This window comes from Caloenas nicobarica, chromosome 15 (genome assembly GCF_036013445.1).
Source record: "Caloenas nicobarica isolate bCalNic1 chromosome 15, bCalNic1.hap1, whole genome shotgun sequence".
Lineage (NCBI taxonomy): Eukaryota > Metazoa > Chordata > Aves > Columbiformes > Columbidae > Caloenas > Caloenas nicobarica.
In genome coordinates, this window is record NC_088259.1 from 2,470,899 (window position 1) to 2,492,846 (window position 21,948).

Sequence of the window (21,948 nt, forward strand, 5' to 3'; positions counted from 1 at the left end):
CATCAGCGCTTGTGTGTTGAGGACTCTACCTTGTGGGTCAGATGGGATTGTCCTTGTGGCTGGAAAAAGCTTATGGGATATCTGTCAATCTCATAGTAACCCTTGGTCTAAGTGTTGAATCGCAGGGCTGGGGTACTGGCCAGAAGAAACACTGGGGTGTGTGCATGAAAGGATTTGGTGGAAAGTTTATGAAAGCAAGCTTTCATTCAAGTTTTATTGGCATTTGCACTTGATGGTGAATTAATATTCCTTTTTCTTCTGGTATCAAAGTGAGAGAGGGGAAGAAAAAAACCCCTGAATTGATGGGTGTTTTTGAAAATTCTGTCCTTAGCATTTTGACAAGTTTGACATGTGTTTATTTCTAAGGCTGCATTTAGGGGAGGAGGTGGGGAAAAGGGACAAAGCTCCTTGAGGAGAGTTGGCTCTTTTCCTGTTCTGACAATTTGCTAGATATCTGCTATTAGTAGAGAAAAAAATCCACCTAACCAGAGTCCCTGCAAACTTTCTGAGTGTGTTTTTTGGTGGTGCTTTTTTTTTTTTTTTTTTTTTTTTTTTTTTTAAGAAATACTCCTGTGCTCAGTGCAAGCGTAAAGCTGAATCTGTGTTTGCAGGGACTGCCTGGGTTAAGCCGTTTGCTTGGGGTGATGGTTCAGAGCAGCAGCAGGTGGTGGGTGGGCAATGGGTTCCGGAGAGCGTGCTGCTGTGTGGGCTGGTGACAGCAAGGTAACAAGGTGTGCAGGTGACAGGGTGCGCAGGGGGTCTCTGGAACAATGACAGAGCTCCCTGGGCATCTCTGGTGCCCCAGAGACCTAAGGCTGCCCCAGTTACTCAGTAGGGATGACGACTATTTTGAATTGGCAGGTCTGCATTGTCCTGTCAGGACAAGGTGATATTAAGCTGGGTCTTCAACCCTTCCTAGGGATCAGATGATATTACCAAACCTAATTAAAAAAAAAGAGAGGTAGTTGAATTTTTGGGGGGCTAGTTAGTCACTTTTTCTTTTGAGGAAATGTTCTGATCTGTTAAGTTGAAAACTTACTGTGGCATCTTACCATCTGTTTCTCTGTTTTACAGGTTTGGTTAAAAACTTATGGCTACTTACTTCCATCTGACAGCCAAATGTCTGCCTTGCAGTCGGGAAAAGCCGTGCAGTCCGCAGTTGCCACTATGCAGCAGTTTTATGGGATCCCAGTAACAGGAGTTTTGGACCAGACAACTATTGAGTAAGAGTAACGTAGGCTAATTTTGTATTTCCCTTTCTTAACACATTGTCGTATCACCTGGGTTATTATTCCAGCTATAAGAAGTTCTCAAAAGGGATATATTTGACTGACTCAGCCAGAAATTCTTGATTACAGAAAGGTGCCCCTAACGAAAGCATTGGGACAACTTCACCTTTGCTTTTTGCCAACAGTACTGTTTGCAAGTGTGAGGAGAAGCTCTTGCTAACTGTTGGGTTTTGTACATAGATCCCTGCTGATCACGCACAGGCAAAGTGTGAATCCTGTGGGTTTCTGAAAGCAGAGAACATTGAGGGTTCCGTTTATTTCCATCTCTCTCTGGATTTAGGTGAAAATCTGCCTTCAGAAATGGCTTCTAGTGCATTTAGTAATTAACTGGAATCATGGATCTCCATAGATGCTATTGGTGGAGATCAACAGTTCCAATTTGAAGTGAGTTGTTGTAGTCTGATGACAATAGCCAAGACTACTTAGCTGTCAGTAGTTGCCATTTGTTGGACATCAGATGTTCTCTGCTGTATGTTGACCATGTGTTATTTGTCGTTTGTGATCAGTGTCTCAATAGCATGGAAGCATTGGTCTAAATTGCCTGGGCTGGAGTGACTTTCTTCTTTGAAGGCTGTTGCCTTTAGTCTGCTCTTCAGCGTGTGCTGCGGTGGTGCGGGTGAGAGCTGTGTTGTGTCGGGGGTGGGAGCAGCGTTCTGGAGTGGGAGCAGTTTGTTGCTGTTGGTCCCTGTCGTCCACTTGCCTGGTTGTCGTGTATTGACTAAATCTGCTGCTGGTCTGGACTAGGGCAGCATCTGTTGACTAAAGCAGAATGCATATAAGGTCTTACTAATTCTGGGGGAAAGAAGCATCTCGTGGTGAGCAACAAAAGAAAGCACAAATAATAGGACTTGTTTAGGCACTGCCTGAGAGTTTTCCCTTGACCTTTCCTTATTGCATCAGCAGACCCTTTTAGAGCACGCTCTGCCGAGTTCACCTCTCCTGTTGTAGCACTCTGCTGGCAAAAGAGACGCAGTAGCACTGAAGAAGGGGGCACCAAGTAACCAAGTAGTGGGCAGAACAAAGGGGTTTGGTTGTGTGCCTTCCAGACTACAAGAAGAGGGAGAAACAGAAGAAATGAGTGAATGAGGCAGGAGAGGATCATCCTGGACTGGGAGCGCCTCTCCCACACTCATTTAGTTCACAGGACAAGCCCCTTGTTCCCCATTGAGGGATAGAGAAAATCCTGTTTGTTTACTTTTCAAATGAGTTGAAAATGAAATGGTTTTTAAAGGTGGGGATTTTTCATCTGGAATCTCTTTGCCCTTAGTAAGTGGATGCTGAAGCAGAACCAGAGAGCAAGGTTGTGTACGTGCAGTTGTATGCAGAAGCTTGCAGGTGGGATGTGTGTGAGTTGGAACGGGCTGGGGTAAGAAGGGGCCATGGCATTGGGGGGCTAGTTTGGAAAGTTAGGGAGCTGCTTCTGCTGCCCTGTGGGCGATGGGAGCAAACTGCATTTGAGAGTCCCTGCTTTAGTAAGTAAAAGGATTTTTCTGGCAGAAATGAAGGTGTTGCCCACATTTTACTGAGTTTGTATAAGGGCAGGGCTTGATTGGTGCGTAAACACCCAAAGGCAGGTGGATGAAAGACCTGGATGGTACCTCTTCTGAAACTCCACTCTCCAAAAGCTCGCAACCTCAGCTGCAACCCAGCGTGGGTGTGCTGTGCAGGAACGGTTGCTCTACCTCCGTCCATCCTAAATCAGGAGGTCCCTATGTTGTATGGCAGGAGTACCTACCTAGAAATTATGTGAAAGGAAAAACAAGTCCTAAATGCTCTTAGCAGTGACCCTGTGTTTTGAGTGGAGGGGCATGTGTGGCTGGGCCGTGTTGGGCCATCCCCTCAGCCCTGGTTGTGGAAGCTGAGCAAAAGGAGCAGAGCTGGCAAGGCAGGCTGGCTCTGAGAGCTTGGAAGGAGATTACTCAGGTGTTTGCTAAGCTGTTAATTCAGTCTGTGGTAAGAGTTTTGAGATTGCAATTATTAATTTTTACGTTGCTTCTGCCAGCGTCATAACCTCTGTCCCTGTAAAGTGACTTTAGAATCAGTCAGAGTGCGAAGTTACTGTTTTCTATGGTTTCTTTGTTAGGCAACAAATTCTGCATATTCTGTTTACACTTACAGAAGTTTTTGGTCTCCTTCCCCACGTGTCCCCAATCCCCGAGCTTATTCTCCAATAGTGGTACCCGAGAGTGCGAAAGCCATCATGCAGGGGCTGCCAGTGGGAGTGGGGAATGGGAAGGAACAACACCACTGGTATTGCTTACCGGGACCTGTGAGGAAGATGGGGTAGGAGTCTGTTCAGCAGAGAGGCTGCCCAGAGGCACAGGCTTGTAAGGAGAGCAGGGGAGAATGCATAGAACAGCCTCCTCGTGTCCTGCCTGCAGCTGGCGGATGGAATTGTAATTTTGCTCAGCAGCTGGGCAAGGCGATGGTCCTGGGAGCGTGCCAGAGAGAAGGGACACTGACCTCTAGCAAAAGTGGTGACTGCTGTGTTTGTTGTAATCAATCACATGGCCCTGGATGGACCTGAGAAATAGTCTTAGTGGTGTTGGGAGTGTCTTGTGTGTCTTGTGCTTTGCTTTTAGCCTGTTGTGCAGGTTCCTGACCTTGGAATACATGACACTGTTTGAAAATAACTCTCCCACTGGCACAGTAGTAGGTGACTGAATGACACCTTCCCCGATTTAACAGAGTCTTGTGGAAGGATTGGAAGGGACCTCGAAAGCTCAGCCAGTCCAATCCCCCCCAGAGCAGGCACACCCAGAAGAGGTTACACAGGAAGGTGTCCAGGCGGGTTGGAATGTCTGCAGAGAAGGAGACTCCACAACCTCCCTGGGCAGCCTGGGCCAGGCTCTGGCACCCTCACTGGGAAGAAGTTTCTTCTCATATTTAAGTGGAACCTCCTGTGTTCCAGTTTGCACCCATTGCCCCTTGTCCTATCACTGGTTGTCACCGAGAAGAGCCTGGCTCCATCCTCCTGACACTCACCTTTCTATATTGATCCCCATGAATGAGGTCACCCCTCAGTCTCCTCTTCTCCAGCTCCAGAGCCCCAGCTCCTCAGCCTTTCCTCACACGGGAGATGCTCCACTCCCTTCAGCACCTTCGTGGCTGCGCTGGACTCTCTCCAGCAGTTCCCTGTCCTTCTGGAGCTGAGGCGCCCAGAACTGGACACAATATTCCAGATGAGGTCTCACCAGGGCAGAGTAGAGGGGCAGGAGAACCTCTCTGACCTACTGACCACCCCCCTTCTAATCCCCCCCAGGTCCCATTGGCCTTCCTGGCCACAAGGGCCCAGCGCTGGCTCATGGTCATCCTGCTAATGCCAAGTATAAACTTTGATGATCCAGTGTTATTGGTGTGCCAATTAAAAAAAAGGCTGGGGCGGAGGGAAGGAAACCATAAGTATAAGAATCCTGCTTTGAGTAATTGTCTCTTGTGGTTGTTTCTGATGCAATGTGTTTTTATAAATCCCCTGGAGCTCAGAAAGGGTTATCCAGACTGCTCAGTAGAGAATGGCTGTCCAAAAGCTCAGCTGAAGAAGGTCAACAGCAGCAAGCTACAGCTTTTTGATTCTTTTGCCATAGATCTGCCCTGCTGAGAAAATAAGAGATGGCTGGACTCGTACTTGGCCCATGTGATTAGACTGGGTTCCTTATGTCTGGGAAGAATGTTGAATTAGGGAACTGATCCAGAAAAACATTCCCAGCTTGACTTTAGCACAGGAGCACAACTCTGGTACTGGCTTTAACCAGGTAGTTGGGCTTTATTGCTGGGTCTGTTTTGGAATGTGTGTAGCTGAGCTCTGGAGCAAACTGTGGTAGAATATGGGGGTTCAGACAGGCCGAGGTGTTATGGGGTTGAAAGAGGAGTTAGGCAGCTGTGCGTAGCATGACTCTATCGGCAGCTCTGCAAACACTGATACCTTGGCAGCTTTGGCTGAAGAAGCCTCTAAAGCCCAGGGTGCCGGTATTGCAGCTTGGCCCGGGGACGAGGCCAGCACGGGCAGGGAACTTGACTGTCTTTGAGGGAATTAACTCTTGGTTGGGTGTCTGTGCAGTTCTGGTTGTCTTTGATAGCCCCTGTGGGGCTGATCTCCCGCAGCCCGCTCGGCGTGGGGCGTGAGGTGGGGCAGCCGGTGTCCGTCCGTCAGACGGGCCTGGGGTGTGAGGGGCTTGACGGTGTATTGCTGGTGTCTCAGCAGAGCTGGCACTGCCCGGCGAAATCCTGCTGGCTTGTCCCGCACATCCACATTGGTTTGGTAGCACTCTCTTCTTTTTGTCTTCTAGATGATAACCAGTAAAGGTGGAACAGAAGGTCATTTTCTGACTGTAATCAGGGCTTGGTGATGGTGATGTTCAGAGTACTGGAGTTCTCATGTAGCTCAGGAGATGAAAACCTAATTCACACTGTGGTTTGTATAATGTTATGCTAAAAACTTGGTGCCATATCACGTGACTGGAATTTTTTAAAAAAATACTCAGGAAATATCTAGGCTACATTAAGCCTAACATCTCTCTAGCAAAGTGGTAGAAGCAATGCAAAAGAACACAAATAAAGGACACCTGGAAAAAACACGGTGTATTGAGGTTGAGTTAATATGGCTTTTCTAAAAGCAAACCTTAGATGTGCTGCTTTTCTTCGAAGGTGGCAGCAGTTGTGTGGGCAAGACAGGTTCCTTACATTTCTGAAAGATGTACTGTACTGATAACTGTAAGGTAATGTAAGACGGGAAGATGTGTGCTGGCTTTATGTACTCAGCTTGGGTTCTTGTCAGGTTCAGTACAGTATGTGTAACAAGTCTCATTTGCTCCGTTTGTGGTGAGGAGCAGATGACAGATGAGTGCACTTTGTAAGCCCCTGTAGGTTTTACGTGTAGGAAGTGGACTAAGGAAAGGTCGGCTGCTCGGCTTCCTGAGCTGTGTGTGCTGTGAAAGAAAGTCCTTGTGAGGCTGGATGAGGCAAAGTGTCTGTCTGGTTTTTATTTAAAAGGTGTTCTGAAAAGAAGTCTTGTAAACCATCTCCTGGGAGTGGGAAGAGGCTCCCATCCTGAAGGTGTGGGGCTAATATTTCTGGTAGATGAGATGTCTATAGCTTAGGCTCAAGCACGTGGGCACATATGGACTGCTCATCATTGGCTGGTTGCAGCTGATGGGGGAATGTCTGCATTTGGAGGCCAAAAGTTGTCCCCCAGGTGGCCGGGGTTGTGGGGGAAGCCCTGCTGAGGAGAGGGGAGAGAATTGGGTAGTCAAGCGGTGGGCTACGGAGATGATTAGGGGCCTAGAGCACCTTTCTTATGAGGAGAGAGCTGTGTCTGTTCGGCCAGGAAAAGAGAAGCTGAGAGGGGATCTCATCAATGTTTATAAATATCTCAAGGGTGGATGTCAAGAGGATGGACCAGACTCCTTTCAGTGGTGCCCAATGGCAGGATGAGGGGTGACAGAGCACTGGAACAGGCTGCCCAGAGAGGTGGTGGAGTCTGCTCCTCTGGTTGGACTATATGATCTCCAGAGGTCACTTCCAACCCCAACCATTCTGTGATTCTGTGAAATCTGCCAGGATTGGCTACGATGCTCTTCTTGTGTGTGACCAGGCAGTGGCATGTTCCGTACCCCATGTCCTGCAATGTGTTCTCAAGGCCTTGTGTCACAGTGGACACTTGCCTTTGCTGTGAGACCAAATGTGTAAAACGCCTGATGAATGCCAGGGCCATGTCCCCAGCAGCAGCCCAAGCTGGGCCAAGGGCCACTGTGCTCGGGAGGCTGTGGCCAGAGACCACTTGCGTGATTCCTGGGCCCTGGTCTCCTGTCCTGGGCTGCACTGCAAAATCCCAAAGAATGTGGCTGGGGCAGAAATCTGCTGTGCTGGGACCTTTGGAGACCAGTACCTGTAGTTCCCGTGTTTCTGTCCCTGTCTCCTGTCTCCCCTGCTGCCACATGCAGTGAGGGGCAGATTCTTTCCTCTGTAAGCTGCTTCTGACTTCTCTGGAGTGTGCTAGCACCAGCGAGTGCAATGATATTCTGGGCTACAGTCGATTTCTCCTTGTCAGATAATCGTTTATATCAGAAAGGGACTTCTTGAGATCATCTACTGCAACCTACTCCTCAAACAGGGACAGCTGGGGCAGGTTGCCCAGCACCACGTCCAGTTGTGTTTTGGATACCTCCAAGGATGGAGACTCTACCGCTTCTCAGGGCAACCTGTGCCAGTGTTTGACCACCCTCAGCCTGGTGCAAGAAATAAGCAAAGATGTGTTGAGACTGGAGAAAAAGGAGGTTGGGGAGGAGACCTGTCTTCTCTGATGGTCATACGTGGGTCCTGTGAAGGGACAGCAGCCTTTGCTCTTCCAGGTCGCCTGGCCATGAGGCAAGAGTTTCCTATGTGACGAGGGACATCAGAAGAGTCAAGGCTTATGGGGAGGACCTAGTAGAACTTGGTGACTGTGACCCACAGATTGGAGTGGTCTGTTCTGGTCGTTACAGGTGAAAGCCTTTGTTATCTGGGAGGGTCATGCTTGCTCTTGTTCAGTCTTTTCTAGCGAGCTACAAATTGGAAGGTTTTTTTCCTGGCACAGGAGCACTTTAACAAACGGAGAGTGGATAGAGCAGGTGATGGCAGAGTTTGATCCCAGTGCACACACACGGGCAGTTTTGATCTGGGCCTCTCTTGTGACATTATTGTCACTAAGCTCTTGACAAGCATGAGGGCTACCTGATCTGGTGTCTGTGTTTCCAAAAAGAAAAATGAATTATTTTGGGTGTGCTGGGGTGTGGATTGTCAGCAGAGGTGTGTGTGCAGCTGTGTGCATAGAGGGTGAACCCAAGAGAGGGAAGACTGAGACCTTATTGGTGTCTGCACTGGCCGTCCCTCAGAGGTCTTCCAGCCACCCCTGAGTTCTTTTGAATCTCTTTTCCAAACTCTTTATTAGCTTGCTCTTTCCTTCCCTTCCAGGTGGATGAAGAAGCCTCGATGTGGAGTTCCAGATCATCCCCACCTACGCCATAGCCGGAGGAAAAAGCGGTATGCACTAACTGGACAAAAGTGGAGGCAGAAGCATATAACGTACAGGTATAGACCCCCCCTGCGCCTTTTCTTTTTGTGGGGAAAAAAATGTTCTGTATTTGTTTGGTATGCAAATTTTGTAAGTATTTTTGAAAACTGGATTTTTGCTCCAATGGCTACATGAGCCTTTCAATTCTCAGAACATGGTGGAGGGAAATACTTTCAGAGCACTGGAGTAACTGAAGAGTCTGTTCTCAATTAGAAAATTACTGATCAGTAAAGATGCCTAAATCCCAGCCATTAGTTGTGTCATTTCAGCAGGAAAATCCTAGTGAGCCCCTTTCTGTTGCTTTAGAAATATAAGACTCAGCCCTTAGATCATGTGTCTTCTTTAAGAAACCGTTCAAGCAGAAGGAACATCCTTGTCTACAGGCCTGATGATTTCTCCCTCTACTGATTTGTAATGTTTTACTGAATGTTTATTTTTGCAGAGGTTTTGCTTTTCCTCATGTAGTAGAGCTCTTGCTTTTGTCCAGACTTAGGCCTACAGAGGCCATGTGCTGAAGTGTCAAGTGAGTGTCATGTAGTGAGGATTGTTTCCAGAGATGTGTCTTGTTTGAGTCATTTAGGCCTTTACCTGTTGAAAGGCAATTGCCAAGTGATGCCAATGGAAGTTTCTGACAATAAGAATATCACTTCAAAATAAAATTAACCCCCCCTCTAGTTGAAAGTATAGCCTTTTTTTTTTTTGAGAGGGAAAGGAGGTTGCAGAGGAGTAAAAATTGTCAATGTAGACATTAAGGAGAAGATAGGGGTGAGCAAGGCTAAGACAGAAAGAAAGTCTGTGGTGAAGAGAGAGAAATATGAGTGACCAGTATGTGGAAGGTATCAGAACGTGTAGGAAGAGAGATGATGGTGTGAAGGGAAAGAGAATCGGGGGCTCTGTTCCTTCTGCCGAGAGCTCTGAGAAAGGAAGAGGAGGATTCTTTAGTGAGGGACCGCAGAGAATGGTAGCAGGGCCTAGTTCGAAGCTCCCACCAATAATCATTCCTTTGACTCAAATTTTAAAGAGACACCTTCTGTACGTGAAGATCGGAGAGTCAGATCCTGCTTCTAACCTTTTCTGGACCCTAGATACCAAAACTGGTATGTGATTGTATAAGTAAAATCTAAGCATATGTGTAACAGGAAGCAGGTTGGCAGGTGGCTTCTCTTTTGCCATTGTCAAACTAGTAGTTGTTTAACTTTCTAGTTTCGGTGTTCGTAGTTTGTCATCCAAGTGATAGACATCTTGTTTTACCACTGAATGTATTACAGTGTCTTTCATCTCTCAATCATTATATTAAATTGAGCCAGTTTCATTAAAAACTGAAAGTTGCTTCCATGACATGGATATTTCGTATTCCCCAAGCCAAGTTTAATAGGTCTTGAGTCTGCTATACGCACACACAAAAACCAGTCCATGAACAGCTCTTTTTAAGCTAAAGCTTACAATTACGGGAAATTTATGTGCAATTAAACTTTCCCCCCACCCCCCTAAACTCTGGATCGTCAGCTGTCATGGGCTGGGTTGCACCAAACGGGCAGGTCCATCGCTTCTGTGAGCTCTTAAGTATTTTGAGTAGTCCTGAGAATTAAGCTGCTCGTGTAAGTAAGGCTGTATCATTTACTGAAAGATTTGTTTCTGAAAAAAGAATTTTAGCAGTCAGGTTTTTTCATATGCTGAGTTCCATTTTAGCATGATAATTTCAGACAAAATCTGAAGTGATTTACATTTTTAAACTAGCTTATTTAGCTGTCTACACCAGGACTGAAAGGTTGTCAGGTTTTCAGGCAGTGATGCAAGATTAACCAAAGCATTGGGAATATTCTTGTTAGTAAATGTAGACTTCAGATCAGGGCTGTAGTTTTGTTTGTAACTTTATTTGTAATGGCAAAACTTTGCATGCACAAAGTAGTATCTGCAAAAAATAAAGACCCTTTAGAAATGGAAACTGTGTAGATGTGGCTATATACTGGAATTATAATAAGAAATCTTGAATGTGTTCTGCAAATTTAACACTTCTTTCTCATTCGCACAGTGTACACAACTATACCCCCAAGGTTGGAGAGGTCGATACAAGGAGAGCCATCCGACAGGCGTTTGATGTTTGGCAGAGAGTGACACCGCTGACCTTTGAAGAGGTCCCTTACCATGAAATTAAAAATGACAGAAAGGAGGCAGATATTATGATATTTTTTGCTTCTGGTTTCCATGGAGACAGTTCTCCGTTTGATGGAGAAGGTGGATTTCTAGCTCACGCATACTTTCCTGGACCAGGAATAGGAGGAGATACTCACTTTGATTCCGATGAGCCATGGACCCTGGGAAATTCTAATCACGATGGTAAGAGCGCAGGTCATTTTTCAGAACAAGGATAAGGTGAATGTAGACACATTGACAGGCTTTCACCTAGAAAATATTTGGTTAGTGGAGCTTTCACCTCCCATACAATGGTACAAATGTTTTCTCAAACATGGATTATATCTTCAATGAGTCGATAATTTTATCAGTAGGTTTGTGACTCCGCACGCCTCTGTGCACGTGTGTGAATGTTGAGGTGTGAACAGAAGTGTGTGTCTGCTGGCTTTTTACGTCTCTCAAGATTTGGACCATAGTTGCTACAGAAACCACAGCTCTAGGGGGGAAAAGGTGAATAAGAGAGAGTTGAAAAGTAAGCTCTGGATCTCCTGGAATACTTACCAAGGGCCATTGGAGTTAGTTGTAACGGTGAATAGAGAGAGTGAAGACATTTGAGTATCAAGTTGTTTTGATCAATATTTGTTTTCCCACAGTCTGAGTGTGGTCCTAATTTCTCCCATCAGAGGCTGGGTCTGGCTGATTTGTTAGGGAAGACCAATGTTTTCGTGATATTAAGCAGAGTTTCTGCGTCTTTCTAGCTTTATCTTACTCTCTAATGGCAATGAGCACTTTCTCATCTATTTTCAAAACTTTGATTGAGAATGGTGATGACTTGTAAAAAGTTTAATTTGGAAAACTAGAATTTTACAGTGGCCTCGTAAAATATCACTCAAATTTCCTCTACTCTTAGTGGTTTGAGAAGGGCGACGTGTCTTTAAACTTTTAGGGATTCAAAATCATGTTTTGAAACATTTTATAAGAATTAGAAGTTTATTTGGAATGTACATATGGCTTGATATTTTAAAGTGTATAAAAATATAGGAGCACTGTTGTGGCCATGATGTCTAAGGGCATATGCAGAGTCTTTCATTAGACCGCACAGTCTGAAAAGTAGAAAAGCTTTCAGGCATGCAATCCGCCTTCAGGCCTAACCTAAAAGTGACAGCTTTCTTTCCAAATGGAATGGAAATGAGAAAATCCCTCGGAGTTTTGAGTCTGTATCTATCAGATCCTATTTGAAAGGAAATGGAGCTGGCAAGTTCAACGTGGGAATGCTGATTTGTAGGAAAGCAGGAATGACGTGATACTTGTCTTCTCAGGGAAAGAGAAGTGATGTTTCCTGGCATGTTTAAATGACCAGATTAGATGTAGGCAGAGAAAGAGAGAGGTGACAGCCCGTGGGATGTGGGGGTTATGGTGTGGCAGAGCAGCACAGTTGCTGTCTGGAAATGTTACAGATTTTTATTTCTTGGTTTGTGGCTGGAGGGCAGTTTATGGGTTTCCCTGAGGATCAGGATTGACAATCGGACTGAGCGCTGGCCTTGTCAGAGCTGCTTTTGCAGCAGTTCGGTGTGTTTGTCCTTCACCAGTGGTCCGTGCGGGTTCAGTCTGGTCTTGGGAGTTATTCCCTCCCGTCCCTGGGGTGTGAGGGTGGTTCGTGCACGGGATGTGACTTCCCAGGTATGAGACCTGCGAGTGCTGGTGTCTGGGATAGAAGGTCCTTATGGGAAGGTGAAAGGGAAGGGTTTGACAACACGTACTTGGTTTTTCCTTTTCTCTTTTTTCCTCAGAAAAAGCTTCCTCTGATGACAAGCTTAGCAAGGTTGGGAGACAGCTTAAAGACTGGCAGAGATGGCTCTGGGGAAAATTCTCCACTGGCTAGGATGTTCCAACATAGATTATCGCTTTTAATTTTTTAAATTTTGTATAGTTTTTAGGATGGTGTTTGAGAGCAGTGTATACAATGAGTAGATGGTCGTCTCTTATTTTATAGAACCAATTTCTTATGCAGTCTCCATGTGGCTCTTTCAAAAACATAATGTGTTTCTCTGGTGTGCTGAGTGTCATGAGTAGTGTCCTCAAAGTGCATGTAATTGGTATTTGAGGAGCTGATGTGTATGAAAATTGATAGAAGAGTTGAGATTTCCATTCCATTCCAGAGGATAAATGTCATTTGTGTATTTGTTTTCAAATAAGCAGGTGGCACACTTATTTGAAAACTCTTCGAAAAAAGTCGCCAACAAGGATGTTGGGAATGGCGGGGTCATATTTGTCCCCTCCACCTGAGGGAAGCACTGATGATCGAAAGGGAATTTCACGTGTTGAGGATGACGGGGTAACCTGTAGTTGGAGCATTATCAATGTGAGTGTTAAATGTGAGGAATTTGGTTTCGCCTGTGTTCTTAGCCTTGGTTTGCAAATGTGAAGATGTCCTGTCTCCTCACTGGGTGATCCAGGCCGTTTTAGGATGGATTTTCCTTCTGTGTCACTAGATCCAGATTCTCACCTCTGATGTCTTTTACTTGAAATGCTGTTAGCAGGTCTTAAGGAGTTTCTTCTTGGTCAGGAGTTTCCCGCAGTGCTGTTTTTCATTGGCAAGAAGGTGTTAGCAAGGACAATACTGTCTTTCTAACAGGAGGTATTTCTTCAAATATGGTCTTGCTTGTCCTTATGACATATATTTTGGGGCAACGAGATTGTTCAGTCTGGAACTGAAGAAGTGTCTGGAAGAATAAAAATACCCTACCAGTAGATCAATAACAAAACTCGTATTTATTCAGATGCAAAAAGAAACTGTTCTGGCCTTTCAGCATCCATTCGATGACTGTGTAAGTCTTAAAATAGCCATGAAGTAACAATGGTATCCTTATATCAACCCACAAAATATCACCATGTAAAACATTCCATTCCTGACAAGAATGTGTATTGGTTGAAGGGAAAATTTGAACAGTCTGCCTCGAAGCTCTCTTAGCCTTGCAATGATTGTAAAGATAAATCTCTGGTCAACAGAGCAGGATGCTGAAACTGGCACCGTAGGTCCTCAGAGTATTTGGCTGATCTATTTCATCCATATAATTTTGTTACAAACCAGTATGGTCTGAAGCTTTGCTTTTGTTGGTCTACATTTGTCTCGCTGGGTTGTAGCCCCTGAAGAGTTTTGGTAAGTCCATGCTTGGATGCAGCTGTCACCCCACCAGCTGGTGGAGGGTTAGTTGGGATTGATCTACTCATTTCATTGTGCATGATTGTTGTTACACTGCTTTTGCCCCTTGTGGACAGCCATGTCCCTTAAAATTATTGGTACAATCATAATAACTGCAATGCTGCTGGTTGTCTTTCTGAGACTGTGGTAACAGAGGCACGTGCACCAGCACTGTTATGTTATGCTGTGAAGAATCATCCTGCACAGGCTTTCAAAGAGAATGCAAAGTTTGCTTCCCCTGGATATTAGTTCCAGTTCCACTCATGCATACAATTCCTTGAGCCGACTAATACTCTACTTTCAATTTGTGATTGCTGATTTATCATCTTAATTGTACTGCCTTCTCTGACATTCCCACAAGCAAGCTGTGGAAGATTAATTTAGATAACATTATGATGAGGATGTGCAAAACCAGGTAGGGAGCTGAACTCCTGGAACAGACTTTATTAACTGAGATCATGGGCTACAGAATTCCTTTGTGAAATTTTCAGATGAGAATGTCAATAGGAGCAGCTAGCGGCATGAAGCAGGATATTGGAATTTGGAAGGATCCAGGCAAATCAGAGAAGTGATCCAGCAAACAGGATGCAACTGGAAAAGGAGTGGGGTTTTACATTTAGAGATAAATCATCTACGCAACCACACAATGAGGAGCAACTGTCATGGTCACAGTTGCAGGGACTTACATTTTCCCTGGAAGGTGCTCCTCAACAGAAGTGAAATGAGCTCTTGAACTTTAGCTTCTCCCAGACTTGTAACAGCAAGGCCTCTGGCTTGTTCGACTTTGATGTGCGGGCACTTGGAGGCAACTGAAGCCGTGTTTGGAGTCTTTGGTTTTTAGTGGTACCTTGTGTGTAGCTGCTCGCAGTTGAGTGGCCCAGCTTGGCTGCTGAGGTCAGCGTGTTACGCGTCAGCGCAGGCGGTCTCAGTATCCCGATTGCTTGTATTACCACAAGGGACACCAAAGGTGACTTTGCTCTACTTTCTCCAAGTCTTGGGCCTTTTATACTTGAAATGAGCTGCAGGAACAGCTAAGCAAACTATAACCTGCCTGTCTCAAGGCTCAGAGCTGCTGACAGACGTTGCTCACCGTAGGCAGCAAAGCCTGTGCCCGAAAGAGGGTGAACAGACTTGGCTGTGCTGGGATCTCTCTCCTTGGCTGCCTCAGTGTCTTATCTCACTTGGCGCAAGCACAGAGGTGCTGCGTGAAATCCATTACTAAATGGCTAAATCAAGTATTTTCTAGCCTTTATATGAAAAAAGTAGTTATATATATGTGTATCTCCAACAACAGGTTGAAAAGGAATCTTGAGTCACTAAAGTAAGTTCTGTCAGTTTAAATATCCACATTACACATGCCTGCTCTTATACCGCTCTGACAACTCAAACATTTAATCCAGGTTAATTACAGGAAGTAAATTTTAATCTCCAGTTTAACGCTGCAAGCAGTATCAATAACAATCCCAGGCAAATCTTCTTCATGGTCTTTTAAAGTAGTAGACCATCGCAGTTCTGCACATTGTCAACACCATGCCAATAAATATGTGGTATCTGCCAACCCACTACAGATATTCACTTTATATAGATAGAGCTGCATAAAGCTGTTATCTGTATTCCTGTGTTGGCAGTGGCAATACATGCTCTGTCACCACTGCCAGGAGCGGTGCCTGTGTCTTACCAGTGCTGGTGCTGAGAGCACCCAGCTCCGCAGTGACTCTGGATGATCGGGCAGTGAGGTGGGCTGTGAACTGGCTGAAGGAAAGAAGCCAGAGAGTCGTGGTCAATGAGGCAGAGTCCAGTTGAGGCCTGAATCTAGTGGAGTGTCTCAGGGGTCAGTACTGGGGCCAGTGTTATTCATCAATGACTTGGATGAGGGAGTAGAGCGCACTGTCAGCAGGTTTGCTGATGGCACCAAACTGGGAGGAGTGGCTGACACTGGAAGGCTGTGCTGCCATCCAGAGACCTGGACAGGCTGGAGAGTTGGGCAGGGAAAAATTTAATGAAATATAACAAGGGCAAGTGTAGAGTTTTGCATCTGGGCAGGAACAACCCCAGGTTCCAGTATAACTTGGGAACGACCTGCTGGAGAGCAGTGTAGGGGAAAGGGACCTGGGGGTCCGGGGGACAGCAGGGTGACCATGAGCCAGCACTGGGCCCTTGTGGCCAGGAAGGCCAATGGGACCTGGGGGGGATTGGAAGGTGGGTGGTCAGTAGGTCAGAGAGGTTCTCCTGCCCCTGGTGAGACCGCATCTGGAATATTGTGTCCAGTTCTGGGCCCCTCAGTTCCAGCAGGACAGGGAACTGCTGGAGAGAGTCCAGCGCAGCCACAAAGATGCTGAAGGGAGTGGAGCATCTCCCGTGTGAGGAAAGGCTGAGGAGCTGGGGCTCTGGAGCTGGAGAAGAGGAGACTGAGGGGCGACCTCATTCATGGGGATCAATATGGAAAGGGGGAGTGTCAGGAGGATGGAGCCAGGCTCTTCTCGGTGACAACCAATGACAGGACAAGGGGCAATGGGTACAAACTGGAACACAGGAGGTTCCACTTAAATATGAGAAGAAACTCCTTCCCGGTGAGGGTGCCAGAGCCTGGCCCAGGCTGCCCAGGGAGGTTGTGGAGTCTCCTTCTCTGCAGACATTCCAACCCGCCTGGACACCTTCCTGTGTAACCTCATCTGGGTGTTCCTGCTCCGGCGGGGGATTGGACTGGATGAGCTGTCGAGGTCCCTTCCAACCCCTGACATTCTGGGATTCTGTGAACTGCCACCTCTGGGCTGTCCCACCTGCCGCGGTGACACCGTCTGTCAGCCGTCCTCTGCAGTCCGGATTGCTTTCCAAAGCTTTCGTGTGCCAGACACTGTGCTGGTCAGGAAATGCACTGATGCAGTAGTAAAAGGCTTAAAGTGTAGAAGGAATGATTTAGGGAAGACATTTAGAGAACCTTGCTGATGAGTTCTAAGGTATCCATGCCCTGCCAGGGATCACCAGAATTTTTTCTTTCAGCACGCCCAGGGTTGAGCTCTAAGGGCCTCCCTGTTATTGCTGCTTGTCTGGCATTCTCAGGGGGAGCAGCCGCTTCAGCTTTGTCAGGAGACAACCCCAACTGAGGAGTTATTCCCGCAGCGACTCTAGTGTAACTCAGCTTCGCATCACGTTCGGTCGCCTCACAGTTCACAGGATTCATCTCTCAGTATCCCTTGTTCCAGGTGCTCTCCCACACTGTGCAGCTTTGTGCCTGTATCAAGTTCTGTGTGTAAGTGCAGGATTAGCACTGTGGCTGCTCCTCAGATATTGGCAAGAAATGATGAACTTTGCTAACAGTGAGTAAACAAATATTGTAATCGTTACAACAAACATGTCCCTATTGATCCCAGTGGGTTCTTCCAGAGGCTTCTTTGGAAAGCTGCTTGTTCAGGGCTTCTGATGAAAAGCCAACCAAAAAGAGCGCCAGCGTTTGCCAGGCACTGCCAGAGCGGGTGCAGGAGGTGACACCTCAGGAGTCACTTTCAATACCAGATCAGTGCAGGAGCTTCTGAAGAATTTCTGGGAAAAAAAGGGCCTGAACCACCTTCTGGGAAGGCTTCTGTTGGCCACAGAGGGGAGGAACCGGGCAGATTTTTCTCTGTGGTTCCAGCACAAGGACTGGCATTGTTTCAGGGGGCATCTGCCTGGACAACAGGGCCAGCACTCCTGGAGCCACCATCTGGCCATCTCATATGTTCAGGAACCTGTGCAGGTTTTTCAGGACAGCCAAATACTGTTTGAGCTGACTGTGATTGCTCAGCAAGGTCCTCAAGGAGAAAGTTTTGATTAAAGTAGCTAATTTTGGAGGAGAGTCTTCCTGATAGCCGGCCTCTTGTACCCGTTGGCGGGGGACACACATAGTGAGCTTTGAGCTGACGTTTAATCTGCTGGATGGTGTGTTCAGAGTGGTGTCTTCACTGGAGATTAACTGTTTTCTATCCTGGCAGTATTAATATCACAAACCTTCTTGATTCTCTTGCCATTTGTATTCCTGTTCCTAAAGACAGGATCCTCTCGCCAGTGGAGTTCAGTTGCACAAACACAGGCATTTAGCCAAGCTTTGAGAGCCAGTCCTGTCCCAGCTTGGGCTGTTCTTGTTAAGAAATCCGGTGTGCCAAATTAATCTGAGCTTGAACCTGAATGTCCTGGTACTCTTTTTATTCCTGCTATGATTACAAAGTTCTTAAAATTGCCAAGGCACCTACAAATTTTCTGCTGCAGCAGTGCCCCTGCTTGGAGTCTGTCCTATTTAGATCACTGACCCTCACCTTTATCCCTTTGGTCCATCTCGGGTGTCTTATGGAGGATGTCCTATGCTTGTTGCCTTTGCTGTCATGTCTGAGTACTTAAATCTGCTTACTTGTTTTGAATACCTTAGAAAGACATTAGAGATACAATATGGAAGGTTTCTTCTCAAAAAATCCGCAGATACTGAGCAATGTTGTTATACTTTATGGACCGTGTCTACCTAGAACAGGTTCTTTTTCTACAGACTGTCTTATGGAATAGGGGTATGGCTTTCCCTGTTCAGATTTCCTGGATCTTGGAGGGATAGATAATTTGACCTCAAATGAGAAACAAAATGCAAGTACCATGCTTTTCATTCTCAGCTTCTGAAACTTAGTTTGCAGACTAGTGCTCTGGGTCTGCAGTCAGATGCTTTAGGTCTCTGCTCAGTTTAAACGGAGCACAAGGGACGATGCCCACGCCTCCCTCATCACTGGCACGTTTCTCCCAGCACCTCTTTCTATTTCTTCCCCTTTGAACCAGGGGAAGGTTGAAGTGGGCACAGTGTGAACCAGATGGGGAACAGATGTAGCCAAATATTGTCTTTCTCTTCCTTTCTCCTGATCTGGTTTACCTTAGAGCTGCCCCAGCTCTTGGGCTCAGATGGAAGAGCAGGTAGAAATGGGTGTCGGGGGCAGGAGGAAGGGTGCTGCCCTTTCAGCTGCAAGATGCACATCGGAATCATAAAACCACAGCAGAACTATTGTGTGTCTACGTTCTGGGTAGAGTTTGATTTCTTCAAACCTGTTAGTTTCTGCCTGTCGTTCTCTTTGCCTTTTTTTCTTCCTGCTCTTTTTAACTATTTTCATCCAGAAAGCTTTTCTTGTTCCTTAGCTGGATCTCTTTGCAAAGCCAGCTTCACTTTTGTCGGTAGTGCATGGTTGAAACCAGTGATGTTTCGAGTTTAACAAGAATGGAATGTGGTGTTTGGAGCCTCCAGTACACAAAAGGTGTCAGCAAACTGGGAAGAGTCCAGTGCAGGAGCACGGAGGTGATAAGGGATTGGAGCAAGAAGGAACCAGGGGAACTGGGCTTGTTCAGCCTAGCGAGGAGGAGGAGGATGGGGAGGAAGCATCTAACTGAGGGCATATTACAGGGAGGACAGAGCCACACTCTGCTTGGAGGTGATCAGAGGAAGGAGTTAAGGGCAATGGGCACAAACTGCAACAAGGAAATCTCCGTCTGGGCAGAAGGAAAAAAATTCTTCATCAGCAGCGTGGTACGACTGAGGCTGCCCCTGGGGAGGTGGTGGAGGCTCCATCCTCGGAGACATTCAACGCTTGGCTGGTTGATGCCCTGAGCAACCTGACGTAGTTTTGAGATGAGCCCTGTTTGAAGCAGAGAGTTAAACTCTATGACCTCCAGACGTGCCTTTCAATCAGAGTTTTTCTGTGATGCTTTAGCATTGCCAAACAGACAGAATTTTAATTCCTAGAACTTAAGAGCAAATTGGAGTTACTTCTCGTGGCAGCTCTGAGCTGTTCTGAGGTACTCAGCTCATAAAATTCTCTTTTCTATCACCAAATTCCCTTCTAAAACCAGGGATCTTTTAATGCTGAGGTTCCTCTTTAAGGATGACTGGTGATGCTTGTAGATGCATAAAAGGTAGCTGGCAATATTTTTTGCCAGATGTTTTGACATTTTTGAAGTACCACCTCTTATTGTTACCGTTTTTAAAATGCAAGAATATACAAGGTTTCTGTAAGGATTTAGTAGATTAATCATCTAAACATTGGATGTGTGTTAGGCCACAATATATACCAGATTCCCTAGTATTGAGGTGTATGTGTAAGTAGGTTTGGCTTTTTTTTTTACCTGGTCAGGTAGTTCTTTATTATCAGAGACTTCTAATTGTTTCCAATCACTTTGGAAACTTTGCTGACTAAACATTCTTTTATCCTATTTGATTTGTTTGATGACAATCACGATGTTTTATGTGGAGGGAGGAGACAAAGAGGAATGAAGAACAGCCAGTCGTTGCTCCTTTTTTTGAGATTTGTATTGGTGTATCTACTTTTCTAGGCTGACTTTCTATAATACTATTCACTTGCAATGCACTTGTTTGACTTGTACGGGTACAGTGCACGCTGGCTGAAAAACAAAGTGTGGCCTGAACCCTGTACCTTCACCCAGCATATTGCCAGAACTTGGTAGTCTTTTATTCTGGATTCATTCTTGTTTTCTCTGCGTTTTATCATGCTTTCTGTCTCCTTTCTTATTTTACCACTTTTATCATGTTTGCTGACCTCAGCATTTCCATAGAAAACAAAGACCGTTTATGAAGTATCAATATAGTGAGCAGCTTGACAGAGAGCACATGTACTCGCTACATGGTACACTTATAATCTTTGTGCTATTTGGCTGTTAAATACTTTTAAAAAATGTTCTTTTTCTGATTTCTCAGGTACAGAACATCTCCACATCTAAAGACTTTTGTTCTAACAAATGGCATTTTGAATCCATCATTATTTTTCAGGCTTCTGGCACTGTTGTTGAAAAGGAGCATCAGTATTTTTCAGCTGCTTTGAAGTTACCCACGTGTCCTTAGACTCAGAAGACCTGTTATCTGAAAGGCTTTCATATAGATGTTGGAAGCAGTGCACAGATTGTATTAAAATTTCAATTTATTCTATCAAGTCTTTTAATGATATTTCACCAGGTCATGCTGTCAGTCAGTACTTTTGTTCGTTGAAGGAGACCAGTTCAATATTTGGTCTCTAGAACATACCTATTTAATGTTGGTTTCATCCTGTAGCTACTCAGGGAGACTTGTTCCCGTAAACCAAAGTTCTCTAAAATCATCTGCTAATGTTGAACCAAATTTGAGCAACCATATAGACATGTGGTCTCACGACAGCCAGCCACACTAAAAAGAAATCAAATCAGACGGCTTAAATCAGCAACAGTTTGAGGTTACATCCCTGGCATGTCAATCCAAACACCCAAGGCTGTAAAATAAAGCACTTGCAAATTAAAGGTTTTTTGCAAAAGTCAAGTGAAGAGAGAAAGCCCACCTGCACCTGCGGAAGTCTTGTCTGCAGATCCTTCTTCTTTGCTACCGGACAGCATCTCTGTAAGTAGCGCTTTCTTTTCTTGTAAATGCTGCTGTTATACAAGCATAGAAGTGACATTACAGTCCTGCTGTGCTAGGGCAGTCTGGATTTTAAAGCTTTACAGTATAGACAGTGATAATTATTGACTACAGCTGAAATTCATTAATAAGGATCACCTGCAAATTCCACTTTCAAAACAATGCTTGTAAATACACCTGATGTTCACAGTGTTCTAGAAAGAAAATTATTATCCAGTGCTTTTGTCAGTAATTGTTTAATACACAGTATGAATGCAGTTCTGTAGGTATTTGGAATGCTATTGATTTCTGTATAATCAAAGTAAAATATTTTACTTCTTTCCACAGAAAATGAGATGCTCTGAAATTCCTAGGAAGGAGCCAATAGGGATCAAAACGATGTCTCATTCCCTTAAAAAGGAAGAAAAAAACCCAAGTGCCAAGAAGGCAGGTGAGCCAAAAAGTTCCTTTGTGCTGCCTGCCTTTTGTAAAGCAGAAACAGATGATGTGAAGCAAGCCAAAATACAGCAGTATCTCTAATAAATGTGCTGCATTCCATTTGCTGAAGGGGAGAGGAGTAAAATAACAGGCGTTCAGGAAGAGAAAAAATAAAAATACATATTAGCAGGTGGGTTGGACTAGATGATCTCCAGAGGTCCCTTCCAACTCCAACCAGTCTGTGATTCTGTGCTTAATTCTTGAAGAGTTTGCTGCTCATTGCAGCCACAGGTGGATTGCAGCATCAGCACCGAAATGACACCCAGTACTCTAGATCTTGACATCACAACCAAGTGACAAGCTTGGGAGTTGTTTAAACTACTTTTTGGTTTTTTCTCTCCTGTTTCTGAAGAAGAACATGAGATTTGAGGACAGATTAACTAGTACTTCTTGCCTGCTC

The 21,948-nt window shown here is 45.4% G+C and overlaps 1 protein-coding gene across 2 annotated transcripts in view; it reads left to right on the top strand.

The window, feature by feature from the left end:
• The window catches only part of MMP24 (matrix metallopeptidase 24), a 48,624-nt gene that overhangs the window by 1,172 nt on the left and 25,504 nt on the right, over positions 1-21,948 (top strand). For both annotated transcript variants that reach the window (XM_065645833.1, XM_065645835.1), the window contains exons 2-4: positions 1,075-1,223; positions 8,238-8,354; positions 10,370-10,674. In XM_065645833.1, the coding sequence (XP_065501905.1) occupies positions 1,075-1,223; positions 8,238-8,354; positions 10,370-10,674 (571 nt within the window). The remainder of the gene's footprint in view (positions 1-1,074; positions 1,224-8,237; positions 8,355-10,369; positions 10,675-21,948) is intronic.